General features: G+C 41.7%; 1 protein-coding gene across 3 annotated transcripts in view; it reads left to right on the top strand.

Annotated features, from left to right (window-relative positions):
* The window catches only part of NCOA1 (nuclear receptor coactivator 1), a 180,579-nt gene extending 175,895 nt beyond the window's left edge, over nt 1-4,684 (top strand). The window contains exons 21-22 of one of the 3 annotated variants that reach the window (XM_080812672.1): nt 2,143-2,199; nt 2,285-3,300. In XM_080812672.1, coding sequence (XP_080668798.1) covers nt 2,143-2,187 — 45 coding nt within the window. In that variant the 3' untranslated portion in view covers nt 2,188-2,199; nt 2,285-3,300. Of the gene's footprint in view, nt 1-2,142; nt 2,200-2,284 lie in introns of all 3 variants that reach the window. The other 2 variants (XM_080812671.1, XM_080812670.1) reach the window with 2 other exon arrangements.
* The last annotated feature ends 13,022 nt before the right edge of the window (nt 4,685-17,706 follow it).

Genomic DNA, 17,706 nt, shown 5'->3' with positions numbered 1-17,706 from the left:
AGCAAATTAATTAAAACTAAACAACTGAGTTTTAAAGTTCTTGAGCTCTGAGACAGCATTTAAATTAATGTGAAAACTCTGCTAGAAAATCTTATGAGTTTGGGACTCCACTCACACCACTCTTCTCCCCTGGCAAATCGTAGGATTTGTGTATGTCTTGCTTTGCCTGTCTGTGAAGGTGTGGCAGTATGTGAAGTCCTTTGAGGTCTGGCCTAAGGCATCCTGTTTTGAAGGAGCAGTTCAAATGGCTGAAGATTGGTTCGATCGTTTCCATATTTTTTTTTTTTTTAGTTTCAAAACAGACGATCTTAAAAACATTCTTTTTAAAGAAGCAAAATTTTCTCTCTAGTTTGTTTGCTCATGCCTTTCTTAAGAATGTTTTTAAGTGTTGGGGACAGAAACATCTTATACTCTGCCCCAGTATTTCCTATGTTGAAACACATAAACATGAAATTTTACATGCTATTATTTTTTTAATCAGCCAGTGCCTAAAAGCCTGTGTTCATGCCAAATTTCAGTGGCAGAATCTTCTTTCTGTTGTAGCCCGTCATGAAATCTCTATTTGCTCCAGTGCTTTTCCACTTGCCAAACAGAAGCTTGGGAGTGAGTTTAATAGACATACAGAGACAGGTGTACAGGAAAGGAGAAGGAACAGAACCAAGAGAGGAGGGTTTGAAGAGGATTGTATTTGGAGAGCAGAGAACCAGGAAAGAAGAGAATATAGAGACCAGGAAAAGAAGGCTTAGTAGGGGGATTGTTGACATGGAGAGAGAGGAAGGTCAGGGGTGGAGCTCCAGAAGGAAAAGAGTAGGAAAGAGAAATTAGGAACAGAGGGGAGAGGGAGGGCACAGAGGTATCTAGTGAATAGACTTGGAGAGTTGGTACATGTTAGTTGCATTAAAAAAAGAGCCCAAAGAAAGAAGAAAACAAATGGGAACCTGTGGGATCCAGAAGCAAAACTTGGGAAATCGGGCAAAGGAGAGGATTAGGAGAAAAACGATGCTAATCTAACTAAGGTTTAATCCACTAGGTTAAGAAGACTCAGCTTAGAGGCTGTCTGTCTTTTCTGAGGGAGTGCAGAGTGGAGGTGTAGGCAGGTCAAGAAAGAAGGACACTAGGGGCTGGACTGATACAGCAGTTAGAGGTCGGGATATTTGACATGTGGCCAATGAAGGTTGATGAAAACAACCTTTTATTCAATTAAGATAGAAAAGTTTTCAGAAAAGCTGAGTGTAATTGACATAAATTAGTGATGAATGACCCAAAAAATGCATCGCTAAAATACTTCACGTACCTATTAAACATGAAGCATACATTTGCCAAAGGATTGAGACACTAACAGATGTACTTGGATGCCTTGGAAGGCATCTCAGTTCTTGGTCTGGAACATTCGCAAGTATGATACTGGCTTTAATCAGTTCTACAAATGACTTTTTAATAAGGATGGTCGTAAAAACTAACTTCTGGCTTTGTTTTCCCAATAGAAAATGCTAGAACTATGCAACTTTAGACATTTTTAAGGTATATGTGTATTATTATTAAGAGTAGCTAAAGGGAAAATTCACACTGTTCTCAGCTAGTAATTGACTGTTATTTTTAGCTTATGTGTTTAAATGAATTGTCTATCAGGAAAAATAAGTTAAATATAAAATTGTTCTACTAATATTTTGCTGTAATTCTAAAGGCAATATGTAAAAGAGCTATGTAATAGTATATTTAGATACTATGCAAATCTTCTGGACATTAACTCTAGTAATGCTGATGTCCTATTACTGAGTTGTGGTGGTTTTTATTTTGCTAATACTGGGTTAAAGCCCTTAATTTTCTAACATCATAAAGTTTTTTTTTTATTCTACTAAAGTCATCCATAGAATGCTTTTGTAACCAGTTTCCAAATAATATATATGTGTGTGTATATATATATATATATATTTTTTTTTTTCTTTTTTTAAACCCACCACTGAACACCCAGACTCTGACACTGGGCTTTTCCCAATCTTGGCAATATTAGCAGTGATGCTCCTTTTCATTATTGATGGCAACCCTGTAGGAGGCTTGACCATTCCAATTTTGATTTTATTTTTAAAGTGTGAACTTTCCAGAACCCTGAGCAAAATGAGTGCAGCGATTTTCTTTTTGTAGGACAAGAAGACAGAAGAGTTCTTCTCTGTGGTGACTACAGACTAGAGGAATGCTCTAGTGAGTTTCCACTTCAAGTAGTACCCACTCATAAGCCGGGGGGGCAGACCCTTCTGTCTAAACACATCTTTTATTTGTGTTCCAGCAGGTGCAACAGGTTCAGGTGTTTGCTGACGTCCAGTGTACAGTGAATCTGGTAGGCGGGGACCCTTACCTGAACCAGCCTGGTCCACTGGGAACTCAAAAACCCACGGCAGGACCACAGACCCCCCAGGCCCAGCAGAAGAGCCTCCTTCAGCAGCTACTGACTGAATAACCACTTTTAAAGGAATGTGAAATTTAAATAATAGACATACAGAGATATACAAATATATTATATATTTTTCTGAGATTTTTGATATCTCAATCTGCAGCCATTCTTCAGGTCGTAGCATTTGGAGCAAAAAAAAAAAAAAAAAGGAATTCACTTTTGTTGGAAGATTGAGAGGTGTTTTTGTTTCTTTCTTTGTAAAGGCCTTGGATATTGAAAAAAATAACAAGGCAGAACAGTTGGACAATCTTTCTTGAGCCAAATTTAATTATTCTTATTTTTGTAATCAGTCATTGGCTTCTTATCTGGATGAAGGCTTTTGGAGGAGAACCAAAATGACAAGTTCCAAGGGGAAGATGAAGCCCGGCCTCTGCTGGCTCAGTCCTGACCTTGACAAAGAAGAAGGGCCCAGTGGGGCTTTGCCTGTGCCCGTCCACCGAAGGCTGTCACGTGTGTCTAAATCAACAGCCCTCCCCTTCCCGACCCCAGGCAGCTTGTGTGTACAATCAGCTTCTTCTAGCAACTCTATATCTGTTGGCTTCAAGAGAATATTTTGCCTCCCATATGTACCCCTTCTCCTTTTTTAAAAGATGGATTTAAACCAAGATGCCTCCAGGAACGAGGACGAAATGAGTATATTCACAGAGGAATCCAAAAAATACAATTTGGGGGAAAATGCAATAATTTTTGATGAGATGGGTGAAGGACGAGAAGCGAGTTCTGTCAATTATTGTAGATACAATTTTTCTGATTAAATCTGGAAAAAAAAGGCAGCCTGTTCTTTCTGCTTTTATTGTATTAACAGCTAAGGTAGCTAAAGTTATTTAAAAATAAAATTAAATTTATGATCCAAGTAGCTTATTTTTCCCTTTAAATCTCACTGTAAATATATTTGATTTCTTGTAGAAATTGATTTCCTTCTGTTTAATTTTATGGTTTTATTATCATACTCTTGATTTTTCTAAACTTGTGTGTGAATATATCATTGATTGAATTGCAGTTCCATTTGGCTGGTGATATTTCATTATTTTACTAACTGTGATGCCATGTATGGATTTAATTTGCGGTTCAGAACGAAATGCCACTGCCAGAAAGAGCTGTTGGAGATGAGCTAGAGCACACCGTGCTAGAATGTCCCTGGGATCACCTACCTTGAGACAGTGCAAGGAGTTAACACCGGAAGTGCAACAGGCTACTTGTACAGAGAAAAATTAGTACTCAAAGAAAATTTTCATGTGTTTTAGATTGACTTTGGGGATTTGAATTTTCATCAGTGCAAATATAAATTTCTCTATCCTACTCTGAGGCTAATTGGTACCATATTTTCCCTTTGTGTCTTGTCACTCTGCCACGTCTTGTCTCATCCTGGCCTCTGAGTCAAGGACCCAGTGAACTGCCTCTAGTTCTAGAAGTTCCACTGCAAGGCCAGGCAAGCTTGAGAAGGGTACTGTGGAAGAAGCAAAGGTAGACCGCCATCACTCGCCTTTACCTGCACCCCGGGCCTGTGAATGACGACTGCATCTTGACATCGTGCACCAGCTACCTCTGCTTCCACGGCAGAGCAAAGGCCATAAGAACTAACGACGGACGAGGAGCATGGACTCAGACACCAAGGAAGAAGCCATTTTCCCAGGTCCTCCTTTGTGCATCTCACCACCCCTAGTTACAGATAACTCCATTGAACAGCATCTACTCAGAAACTATACCGAATAAAAAGATTGCTGGAAGGGCTCACATGGGTAGCAACTATGAAACAGAAATAGGACACTCAGTTACAAACATTATCTCTTTTAGTTTTTCAGAAAATGCATCCCTGATTTCATTCATTCCCAGCTTGAACGCCCAGCCATATTACTCTAGTCCTTACCAAACTGCTCTAGGAGGTCATTTCTGTTTTGTTTGTGATACTTAGATGTGCAGACTCCAGGAAGTTCACCTTTAACTTCAGCATTCCAGATGAAGTTTCCTGACTCAGTGCTTTTGCATAAGGAACTAGTTTTAAAAAGTGGTAAGGAAAATTGGAGATGCTAATAACATCTTCCCCATCCCAGCTGCACCTTAAAGTATGCATGTCACCTTCAAGGTTTTATAATTGCACTGTTTGTTTTATGTATGTACAGATTAAAATTATTGCTACATTTGAGGAAAATAAAATTGCTTGCTTCTATGTAATTCCTGTCATTCCACAGGAAATTCACTTTTCCAGCTACTGAATAGAATTTGTTTAACAATGTCCTGGGTTGCCTCTTCATTTACAGGGAAGAAATGAAAGCTACATCTTACAGGAATCGCCCAGGCCCCAGTGACTAGTGAGTCATTAAAGGATCGCGAAAGAAAGGATCCCTGAAGCCAAAGATCCTCGAAGGCACCCTCATATGAACCAGTGAAAATTGGAAAGGGTCAAAGTAAAGTTGTGAGAGTGGGCCATGAGGAAATCGTAGCTTTGGCCATTTGCCCGATGATTCAACACGCTGGTCCTGCTGTTTCTGGACCCAGGAGATGGAATCAGGGCAGCCCTTTGTAGCTACAAGACACTATCTCTCCCCATCGTGGGTTTTTATATACTAACATTTATTATCAGTATGTAGATTACAGAGATGTTGAATCTTACTTAAGGAGACTCCTTCATTTTGCCCTCACATTTTGTAAAATGGGGGCCCTGTCTCTTATTCAATATGCGTATTTTTAAAGCAGCATAAATCTGCCAACACTTGGCTAAGTAGGCCAGGGTAAGGAGGGTAAGCAAATATGATTCTAGAAGGCATTCCGGCCTAACATATAAATACACACAGATTTGGTGGCTGCTCTCTGAAGTCATGCTTATGGGAGAAGAAAACCTTTTCCAGTGTTGGGATAAGGTACAAATGATACTTCTCTTAGATGACCCCAGGTATCAATTGAAATTTATGCTAAGGGGCGGGGGGGTGGGAAGGCCACTAGAAAAACAGAAACAATTGAGGGAAAAGTGAGGTTGATAGAGAAGAACTTCCATCTTCTTTATGGTTTGGCCAAGACAGGCTCGTACCTAGAAACTGTCTCCTGGGCCCTGACAGTCAAAGAAAAAGAAAGGACAGTTGTCTATTTACAAAGGAAGCCATGCTAATTTCCTCCTTGAAACGAACTCCTCCTCCCAGGAGAGCAGCTCCACTTGAAAAAAGTGAATGTTTCAGAGCAAGTTTGATCCTTGGCCATTCCTGTACCTCTGAAAAAGATCTTGATGATTTAATTAAGCCCACAAATTCTGTTTATTGGAGAGAACTGCCAAAGGAAGCATTCCTCCATCCAGAACCTTTGCTGCCAGCACTAAATTAGTTTTCTTTAGATATTTTATTTTCATTGCCACAAGAGCTCTTAACAAGATTAAAGAAACCCAAAGCTCTGGCCTCATTCAACATGTTTTATTGTCTTTATCCAAGGCACTAAGATGTGGAAGAACCCAGAGACATGAACCCTGCTCTCCCAGAGCTTTTTTTTTTTTTTTTAAGATTTTATTTATACATTTTTGAGAGAGAGAGAGAGCACATACGAGAGCATGAGGAGTGGGGGCAGCTGGAGAAGCAGACTCCCCGCTGAGCAGAGAGCCTGATGCTGGACTCAGTCTCGAGACACCAGGTTCATGACCTGAGCAGAAGGCAGAGGCTTAACTGGCCACGCCACCCAGGCGCCCCCTGCCAGAGCTGACACTCACATTGGGGAGGTCTTCCCATCGTTCCAGTCACAGTTGGACTAAGTGGTGTCAAGGAGAGTTAGAAGTTGCTTTGGGAGTGAAACCTCGTCTGGACAGTCAAGGAAGGTTTCCTCAAGGGAAGAAATGGCATTTGAGGCTTGGTTTGTTGGATAAAGAGGAGGGAGCTCAGAGAAGGGCAGGGTGAGAACTCTGCGGAACTGCCTGTGGTAGAGACAGGAAGGAACCTCAGAGAGTTTTTTTTTTTTTTTTTTAATTATTAACTAGTTTGAATTCTCATAAACATCTTATTAAAATTATGTCAGCTGGTCAACTGGAAAGTAATTGAAACCAGCCTTTGGCTCCAGGAGAAACATGAACCAGGCTCTGGGACCCTCATAGGGAAACTGTGCCAGCCTGTAGCTAAGGTCTCTTCCGTAACTAGCCCTGTCCAGCCAGAAGCACAGGCTTTTATATCTTTTTCTGCCAGATGGGCCACAATACTCTGTTGCAGCGTTCAGGGAAAACATTTGTGCTATAACCATTTCTAAGGTGCTTTTAGGTTCATTGTCTCATTCAATCCCTGCAGTCCTTTGAGAGAGATGTTGTAAAGAGAAAACAAACTGAAAGCTTATGACACAAACATGGTTGATCAGGGGAATTGGAACCTGAAGCCAAGTCTTCTGATTCCAAATTCTGGATTCTCCTTCCTGAACTACATGATCAAGGACTGCTGCAGAGTCTGCAGGCGGGAATTTCACTGTATGGCCTTAAGCAAGGCTTTCTTCTCTGAAATACCTTTTTTTTTTTTTTAAGATTTTCTTTTTTTATTCGAGAGAGAACAAGCAAGGGAGAGGAGCAGAGGGAGAGAAAGGAGCAGGCTGAGCAGGAAGCCTGACGCAGGGCTCCATCCAAGGACCCCGAGATCATGACCTGAGCCGAAGGCAGACGGCTTGACCTGAGCCGAAGGCAGACGGCTTAACCGGCTGAGCCACCCAGGCGCCTCTGAAAAAAACAGGCCTTGAAAACTGGGGTGGGGTGAGGTGGGAGCCGAAGGGCTGAGAAGAGAGGACCTGGCCCTTCTCCAGAGGCCGTCCGGGCCTACCCTTCAGAGGCCTAACGGGCTGAGCTTCGGCATCAGGTCGGAAAGATGTCCCTCCGCGGTCTGGGGAGAGGCATTAGAGGTATAATCTGAATAGGAACTGAGGAAGGGGCTCTGTGAAACTGCAGCGTCACTCCCTCAGCTTGAAAGAATTTTGGAAAATGTGGGCTCCTTATGCAGCAGGTATAAATGAGTGACCGAGGACCGCTTTGGGGTGGCAGAGCCCTACAATTCCTCCTAGAAAATTTGGTTTCTTGGATCGGCTCATGGAGGCTCTGGCTCTGGACCCTTTTGCAAACAAAGAATCTTTTTCCTCTGATGGAGTTTGGCTCTGGTCTAATCATTTTTGTTTGTCTCAGAACATTGGTCGTTTATGCAACCGGCAGAACCAACCAATGTCCACAGGTATCTGTAGCAAACCCGAGACATTGGCTTGAGAAAAGAACAAAAATGTTTACAGGAATGGTTTATTTTCCTCCTTTTTTTTTTTTTTTGTAAAGTGAGTTAACTTTTTTTTTTTTTTTAAGTAATCTCAAGCATGGGGCTTGAACTCATGACCCCAAGATCAAGAGCCACATGCTCTACCTACTGAGCCAGGCAGGCACGCCGTAAAGGAATCATTTCTATTCCTTCAGGTTTTCCCACTCCAATGCCCACAGGTCCTAAGGTGCAGAATAAAACAAAACCTGACACCAGGTTCTATATATTCCACTTCTGATGACCAGACCTGTTACCATACAGACAACCGTGATAGGCAGTGGGGGAACTACAGAGATAGTTGCCTAAAGCTGATTCCTTCCTAATAATGGAGATTCTGCATCCATTAAGAAATACATCTCATTTCTACTCTGCCGGGCAATGTTCTAGACTGACACTCTTGTGCCAATTACTTCTTAGTTTGGACAGCACTTTCACATACCATATGTCTTGATCTTCAAAATCCTATGAAGCAATTAAAATCTGAAGCTCAGATTTATGGTCAGGTGGCTGGGAAGTTCTGGACACAAGAGTCAACTCTTGGGTTTTGTGATGAGACCTGCCATTCTTCCCACCGCACAATACAACTGTTAGAGACGACAGAACCTAGAGAGTGACACCTAAAAAGTGGGAATCCTGATGCGTTAACAGTTGTTCTTAGAAGCTTGTAAGGGTTTCCATTTTGAAAATAAAACTGGGCACTAATTTTGAGTTTGTTAAAGTACTGGGGTTTTTTTCCGTATTTTATTTTTTTTAAGATTTTATTTATTTGACAGGCAGAGATCACAAGCAGGCAGAGAGGCAGGCAGAGAGAGAGGAGGAAGCAGGCTCCTCACTGAGCAGTGAGCCTGATGTGGGGCTCGATCCCAGGACCCTGGGATCATGACCTGAGCTGAAGGCAGAGGTTTTAACCCACTGAGCCACCCAGGCGCCCCTTTTTTCCATATTTTAAATTTGTGTGAGGGTGATCGTTCTCAAGCAAGTCCCTGTGCTCTTCCAGAGCAACTTCGTCTTTTTCTTTGATCTCAGTACCACTTACATTGATAGCGCATCTTAAATCCAGCCACCATCGCCTTCAAGATCCAGGCCTGAATTTCCAGCTGGCGAACATTACCACATGCACGGATCCCACCACCCCAGCCCAGCACCTCAAACTCAATCGCACACCAAATCACTCCCCCACGAGCACATTCTTGTGTCCCTTATCTGGATTCATTGCATCACCATCCTGTTAGTGGTCATTTTCAACAACTTCCTCCCACTCATCTCACCAAATTGCTAACAGTTGCCTTTGCAGTGTCATACAGCTAGCCCCCTTAATCACAGACTGAATCCATGACTTCATTATCTTTCTTTGGATGATTACAGTAACCACCTCCACGCCTTTTACCTTCAACTCTTACACAGTCTATCAGAGAAGTCTTTCTGAACACAACCTTCAGAGTCTTAGTGACTGTTTCCTGCCTGTAGTTGATTTGAAATCAACCTGCCTTTTAAGTTTCATTACGCTCTATGTCACATTGATCTTGTCTTCCTCTTTGAATTGACGACCTTTGTTCTCACTTACATTGCCATATTCATCCCTTTTCCTCAGCCTTTAATGCTCCTTCTTTCTCCTCCCTCCTTGTGCCTTCAAATCTTCAATTTGGATCCTTTCTAAGATGCCCTCGCTGGTCCACACGTTTAAATTAGCCCCCTCTTCTCTACTGTCTCTCTGCAGTGTTTGGGTTTGCCTTGGCAGTTGGTTATATGTAAATCGGTTTCTCTCCACCAAATTATAAGATTTTTATTTTTATTTTTCAATTGTAAGCTTTTCAAAGAAGAGGTTCGCTTTTCTTTCCCCTCCACCTCCCACCTCCAAGCCTTCCACATAGTAGCCTCTAAACAGCTAACTGAAGAAATAGATTCAGAAGCAATATTTTAAATCAGGGAAAGGAGCTGATGGACAGAGCAGGCCCTGAGTTGTCGTCCTAGAGCCCGGATTGTTGAGCTAAGGAAAAGTTGCAAAGTGTCCAAGAGTTCAAGATAATAAGGTCCCAATTCTACCCTGATGATTATTCCCTTTTTTTCATGAAATGTGAGCCCCACATATTGGGGGAATTTGAAGAACATTAGTAGTTCCCTTTAATAGTTCCACCTCTCTAGGATGATGTTTTTATAAAGTTAATGTACATGTAAGTTACTTAAAAGTAATACTTTTATCATGCTCTCAAGCTTTGTATGTGTAGATGATACATGCTTCTGTTAAACCCTTTACTTTTCTCAGAAATTAATTCCTCACTGAAAATGAGCTGATTGGTTGACTACAGTCTTAACTGAAAAAAATAGAAAAGGCAGATCAGGGGAGACAATCCCTTCCAGTTTTCTCCCCCAAAATGAATACAGATCTTCCTTGACTTATGATAGGGTTATGTCCCAATAAATCTGCCATAAGCTGAAGGTAACATTACTGAAAAATGCATTTAATACAGATAATCTGCTAAACATCCGAGCTTACCTTAGCCTACCTCAGATGTGCTCAGAACACTTACATTAGCCTACAGCTGGGCACAATCATCTAGCTCAAAGCCTATTTTATAATAAAAGGTCGAGTATCTCATGTAATTTACTGACTACTGAAAGTGGAAAACAGAATGGTTGTATGGGTACAGGAGGGTGGTCGATGTGCTGACTGTCCATCCTCCTGATCGCGTGGCTGACAGCTGTACGTTGCCATCCAGCGTCACGAGAGAATGTTGTACTTTCCTATCGCGAGCCTGGGAAAATAACCGATTCAAAATTCAAAGTGCAGTTTCTACTGAGTGCATATTGCTTTTGCAGCATTGTAAAGTTGAAGATCTCTAAGTCCAACTGTCGTTAATCCAACCATAATAAATCAGGGACTGTCTGTTGAAGAACGCCCTACTATCTCTTTCACTTACAACAGAAGAATCTCTCTGAGAAGTGATTCATGGTGAAATTAAACACGAGTAAGAAGGCTCTTGGCAAAATAGCTTTCAGACTGGCCTTTAAAACCAGTGCCTCTGGAAGGCGAGTGACTTCATCCATCTGAAAAGCAGACAGACGGAACAGGTCAATGAACAGGAAGACCTTTCTTTAACAGAATGAATGTCCTACCTGGAATTCCTTTCCTCATACCCGAAGAGTCAGTCCTGCTCAGTTCTGCTTTGGATTTAAATCTAAAGGAATTTATTATACACCTGCCTGTACTAAATTTTAGGCTGAATAGTTCCTGTTTGTTTTCTTTTTTAACTTGCAAACTTCTACAAAACAGTCATTAATTTTTAAAATTAGCTTTCCACTTAATGTGCTGATGTTAGCAATTTGCATTTTAAATGAAAATTATTTAGTAAGCTAGACTTTTAAAGTTCCACCAAAACCAGCTGGGAAAAGGGATCTGCTGTAGAACATACTTTATTTAAAGACTCATGAACGTCTAAGCTTAGGCTTTAAAATTTCATCCTACCTTCTCTTGAAAGCTTTTTCAAAGCCTTTTATTTTTTTTTTTTTTTTTTAAAGATTTTATTTATTTATTTGACAGAGATCACAAATAGGCAGAGAAGCAGGCAGAGAGAGAGGAGGAAGCAGGCTCCCTGCAGAGCAGAGAGCCCGATGCGGGCCTCGATCCCAGGACCCTGGGATCATGACCTGAGCTGAAGGCAGAGGCTTTAACCCACTGAGCCACCCAGGCGCCCCTTCAAAGCCTTTTATTAAGGACATTTTCAAATGCATATTAAAGTAGAAAATATGGTGTCATGAACCAGTTCCAGGTTTTAAAATCGGTCTTTGATATGTGATTTTTTATAACCCCAAATAAAGAGATGACTTCAGTCACTCTATCAATTTCCAGTTCAAAATGAAGCTGTGGTTAGCTTTGGGAACCTTCAGACTTAAGAGTTTGTTTTTTAAAGCATTGCACGATAACTACTTTAAAGAATGAATATTTTTAAAGACTTTTTAATTTTTTAATTAACATATAATGTATTGTTAGCTCCAGGGGTATAGGTCTGTGAATCGCCAGGTTTACACACTTCTCAGCACTCACCATAGCACATACGTTCCCCAGTGTCCATAACCCAACCACCCCCTCCCCAGCAACCCTCAGTTTGTTCTATGAGATTAAGAGTCTTTTATGGTTTGTCTCCCTCCCGATCCTATCTTGTTTCATTTATTCCTTTCCTACCCTCCAAACCCCCCACATTGCCTCTCAAATTCTTCATATCAGGGAGATCATATGATAATTGTCTTTCTCTGATTGACTTTTTTCACTCAGCATAATACCCTCTAGTTCCATCCACATTGTCGCAAATGGCAAGATTTCATTTCTTTTTTTGATGGCTGCATAGTATTCCATTGTATATATATATACCACCTCTTCTTTATCCATTCATCTGTTGATGGACATCTAGGTTCTTTCCATAGTTCAGCTATTGTGGACATTGTTGCTATAAACATTTGGGTGCACGTGCCCCTTCGGATCACTACATTTGTATCTTGAGGGTAAATTTTTTTGATGGCTGCATAGTATTCCATGGTATATATATACCACCTCTTCTTTATCCATTCATCTGTTGATGGACATCTAGGTTCTTTCCATAGTTCAGCTATTGTGGACATTGCTGCTATAAACATTTGGGTGCACGTGCCCCTTCGGATCACTACATTTGTATCTTGAGGGTAAATACCCAGTAGTGCGATTGCTGGGTCATAGGGTAGCTCTATTTTCAACTTTTTGAGGAACCTCCATGCTGTTTTCCAGAGTGGCTGCACCAGCTTGCAGTCCCACCAACAGTGTAGGAGGGTTCCCCTTTCTCCGCATCCTCATCAGCCTCTGTCATTCCCTGACTTGTCAATTTTAGCCAAAGAATGAATATTTTTTTTTAAAGATTTTATTTATTTATTTGACAGACAGATCACAAGTAGGCAGAGAGGCAGGCAGAGAGAGAAGGGAGGAAGCAGGCTCCCCGCTGAGCAGAGAGCCCGATGCGGGGCTCGATCCCAGGACGCTGGGATCACGACCCGAGCCGAAGGCAGCGGCTTTAACCCACTGAGCCACCCAGGCGCCCCAAGAATGAATATTTTAAAGTAGTAATATATATTTTCAGTCAATAGATATTAATTTCTTGCCTACTATTGACTATTTGTCAATTACTATTCCAGGCATTGGGGCTACATCAATGAGGAAGATAAAAATCCCTGTTCTCACGGAGCTTACATTCTAATAAAGGTTGGTTGACAAATGAGCAAAATACGGGGTGTGTCGGGTGTTAAGTGCTGTGAAAAAAATTAAGTAGGGAAGGAAGGGCAGAGAGTGTTTCTGGAAGAGAGTGGTGACCATTTAAAATGGGAAGGACAGAACAGGTCTTCAGAGAAGGTAACATTTGAGTGGACTTAAGAAGGTGAGAGAGTGAGCCATGGGAATCGGGAGAAAAAGCCTTCTAAGAGAGGTGTGAAGTCTTGAGGCTAGAGCAGAATGAATGAGAATAGCAGAAGATGAAGTCAAAGAGGTAACGAGGGCCAGTATGGTGTAGGGTCTTGTAGACCAATGCAAGAACTTTGGCTTTTGTTCTGACATGGGGAGCCATTGGAGCATATTAAGCAGAGGAGTGACGTGATCTTACTTGGGTTTTTAAAGAATCGCTTGGGATTTTGTGTTGAGAATAGTTGTAAAGAAAGCAACTGCAGAAACAAGTAGACCTGTAGGAGGCTATTTTAATAGTCCAGGCAAGAGATGATGACTTGGACCAGGATCATAGCAGTGGAAATCAGGAGAGGTGGTCAGATTCCAAATGTATTTTGAAAGTAGGAACAACAACATTTGCAGACATTATTAGATATGGAGTGTGAGAGAAGAATCAAAAGAAATTCCAAGGTTTTTGGCCTGAGCCAAACTGGAAGGATGGGACTTCCATTAACAGAGATGGGGAAAAGAAGTAGGTTTAATCAGTTTTCTGTCATCATCAGTTTGATATTCCTGTTAGACATACTGGAGGCAGAGATATCAAATAGCTGTTGGATATAGATGGGTTTAAAATTTAGGGGGTAGTTGGAGCTGCAGACACAAATTTGGAAGTTGTTGGTTTATATTAAAACCAGGAGGCTAAAAGATGAATGGAACCCAGCTCTCTCTCTCTTTTTTTCTAAAGATTTTATTTATTTAATAATTTATTTATTTAAGAGAGTGCACAGGCACACACAAGCACACACAAGCAGGGGAGGGACAGAGGGAGAGGGGTAGAGAGGGAAGCAGACTCCCCACTAAGCGGGGAACCCAGCACAGGGCTTGATCCCAGGATGTTGGGATCATGACCTGAGCCAAAGGAAGACGCTTAATTGACTGCGCCACCCAGACGCCCTGGAACCCAGGTCTCTTAACTAGACCACTTCTCTCACATTACATAATCATGCCGAAGTAGGGTTTATTCCAGGAACAAGATGGTTCAATATCTAAAGTCTTGCAATGCAATTTCGCACAGTAACAATAGAGAAAAACTACATGATTATCTCAGCAGATGCAGAAAATGTACTTGCTCTTTTAAAAAAAAAATCCCATAAATGACTTTTTTAAAATTAGCAGGCCTGTGGCAGAGGGGAATCTTCCTTGATCTGATATAAAGTATTTGCTGAGACTCTCAACAAATAATGTGCCAAATAGCGAAGGTTTAAAAAATTCCCATTACGTTCAACAGCAAGTCAAGGATAGGAGTTCGCACTGCCATTCCTGGGCTGCAGGTCCTCACCCGTGGGAGGACCAGTTAGACGTCTCCATAACGCAATAAGATGAGACAAAAAAAGTAAGCATCATGATTGCATTGAAAGAGACAAAATTGTTTATGCGATGATAGTTCTACAGCATATGCTTAGAAGGTATTTTTTAAATAGATCCTTAAATTTGAGTTGATTGTTTAAATAATTCTTGTTAGGAATTATTCACAGGTGAGGCAAAATTACGTAGCCATTGGGTAGCAAAGTTCAGCCTGAATCAGGTCTTCTGAGGTGGTCGCCTACCTGGCGTTTGTCATTTGAACCATAAGGAAGTAAGATCCTGTTTCTTATAGTTCAATTTTCATTTTGCAGCCACGTCATCACAGTCATGCCTTGATATTTCCAGGAGTCTCTTTACTGATGCCCCAGAGTTTCTCCCCACTCATAGCAAATACATCCTGTACCTGTTGTCAGATCAGTCTTCCTTTTGGATCATTGGCATTTCTCCAGAGTTCCTTCCATCTAACACGGGGGAGGAGGCAGAATCCTTATGTCCACTTATGCCTTTATTGAGTGAGTTAAGGAACACAGAACTCCTGGTCCATTTACCCCCTTACTCTTCCTCGTGTGGGTTGAATGAATAACCCACTTGCTGGATGATTGCCTTTGGTCCATGTTTCTCAATTGGGTGGAACTAATCTCTCAAAGTTTAATAGATTGAATGTGGGGGATTTGTTCTCTTCGTACTCTCAACTTCAGTGAAACCTGCTCTGTCTGCTCGCTTTCCTTAGGACAGGAAATTATCAAGCCCATTTAGGCTATCAGATAAAGTTGTATCTTTTCAACCATTGATAATAGAAGTGATATTTTGTTTCTCCATTTTTTATCATTTTTTATCAAGAATCTACGTTCAGAACTTGGGTGCTACCTATTCGGCCCTTGCAAAACCCCCACAGCTAAAAGCCAGACCTAGGCCAGCATTCAAGACCTACCATAGCTGGATCTTAAAGTAGAGGAGAAGTTGGGGTTGTTGTGTTAAGCTTAAAATCAGACAGCAGCTAAAACTGCCAAGGGCTGTGGTTCTCAGCCATGCCTCCACACTAATACCTTCCCGCCAGGGACTGTGGTTCGCTTTTGCCAAGATTCTCAACCAGGAAGCAGGGCACACTCCTAGGATGGCATCTCAGAATCCATGGGGGAAGATGTATGCTGATTAAATGACAATAAAATGTTATTTTAAATGCCCCTCCAGAGGAGCCCTCTGCATCCTGCCAGCCCCATGAGAAGCCATGGCTGAGGCACAGGTTCTCAGTGCTACCAGCTCAGAAACTCAATTTTGTCAGCTCATCCAGTGATAATTGGACTCTAGGGTATTGAGTCACACAACTCACAGTCACAGGAGGCTGATTTATAATCCGGAATGTCAATTAACCAATTTAAAATGGAAGATACAGCTTCCCAGCACTTGAACTACTCATGACCCCTTTTCAAACCCCTTTCTAGTAGCTAGATGGCTGAAACCCAAATTAGTAGCCAACTAGGGGAGGTTACAAGAAAACCAGACTGACAAAAGACCTGGTTTTCAGTTCCAGGTCTGCCATTGACTTTGACTGCAGGCAAGTCAAAGCCTTTTTGTATCTGTAAACTTGAGACAAGGTGGCCTGCATTGCACGCAACTGCCAGGATTGATTTGCACTTAGCAAAGTCTTTTGTTAATTACAAAACATTTTTCACATACAAGAAACTTACCAAAGCATAGGAGATTCTTTTCAAGGATTTATCACCTTTCCTGGGGCTTCCAGGGCAATCTTTGCTTTTTTGGAGAATACATCACCTTTTTTTTTTTTTTTTTTTGTAAACTTGGTATGCAAGGCCAGATACACTGTACTTGGTGCCAGAGTCTTGCTCTCCGTCTCAGTCCTTCCTGTAGTCACATTGTACACCACCATAATGGGTTGGTTCTAAATCACACACATTTATTCTTCATCTTTTCAGCCGACTTCCTCCAGGGTCCAGGCTGCTTCTAGACAGCACCAGAGTTTCCAGTTCAGTAAGTCTGGGGTAGGGCCTGAGAATTTGCATTTCTAACAAGTACCCGAGTGATGCTGACCCAGGGACCACACTTCAAAAACCACTGATCTAGTTCAAATGACAATGGTCTGAGCTGATACTCATAAGATGTGCTACTTCCCTGCTACTAGCTTGCATTCACTCGAGATCAACCCATGGATACCTGTCCTCTCCCCTCTTGGGTACAAGTTTATACTATTTGTCCTCAGATCTCAGCTTTAGGGATTTGCCTAAGCTGTTCTCTCTCAACTCTATTGACTTCTCTCTCTCCCTCCTCTCTCTATCTCTCTCTCTCTCAGCTTTACCACTAAGTCTCACAGCAGAATTCAGAATTTTGAAAAAAATTTTTTAAGATACGGTGTCATTTAGAAACATTTTCCTAATAGCAGCGACTGGATGGCATCACTCTCAAGCAGAAAGGAATTAAACAACAGGCTTACTTGACTGAAAGCTCTTTAAGGGCTGTGTCTTATCTTTTTATGCTTAGGTTCTAGCAACAAATGCCCAGGCACTGTTCTAAGGGGACCTGTATGTACTAACACACTTAATCCACATAGTACTCCCATAAATTCCTATTGTACAGAGGAAGGAACTGGGGCTCAGGGAAGACGACTGACTTTTCTGAATTCACACAGCTCGAATGAATGAGAGCCAGGATTTGGACTCAGGCCATATGACACCGAGTGTGAGGTCTTAACCACCATGCTGTGCCATACAATACGGTGCTTAGTAAGTCTGTTCAGTGTTATGAAAGGCTGTATACCTCCCGCTTCACAGAAGAAAACGAAGTCAACAAGGATGGTCAACTTCAACTTTCTCCCTTTCCTGGTTTATAAACTCGTGTATATGTATGTATTTCCCCACTTCTTTCCTCCAGTCTCATAAGTTTTCTCTCTCTGTTTAAGGCCAGTCCTTCCTTATGTCCTTGACCCCACCTCTTCCCCTTTTTTCTGGACTTCCTTTATCAGTTATTCCTTTTAGTAACTTCAATCTCTCTTCTCCCTAGCCTCCCTCTCCTCATCCATAAACTTGTTCAGACATCTAAGAAAATTCCCCCTGTGGGACCCAGAATTCACCTTTCTGGCCCCCATTCAATCATTACCTCTTCCCATTTGAACTTCTTGAAAGAATAGTCCCCACTTCTTACCCCCTCTCCCATTCTGGTCTCAATAGACGACAGTTGGATTCCCACCCTCATGGCCTCCTTCAACTGCTTCCAACAAGTTCACCGTTATGTTC

The sequence above is a fragment of the Martes martes genome (genome assembly GCF_963455335.1).
Source record: "Martes martes genome assembly, chromosome: 9".
NCBI lineage: Eukaryota > Metazoa > Chordata > Mammalia > Carnivora > Mustelidae > Martes > Martes martes.
Note: the sequence above shows the minus strand (reverse complement) of the source record. Positions and strands in the feature narration are given on the sequence as shown.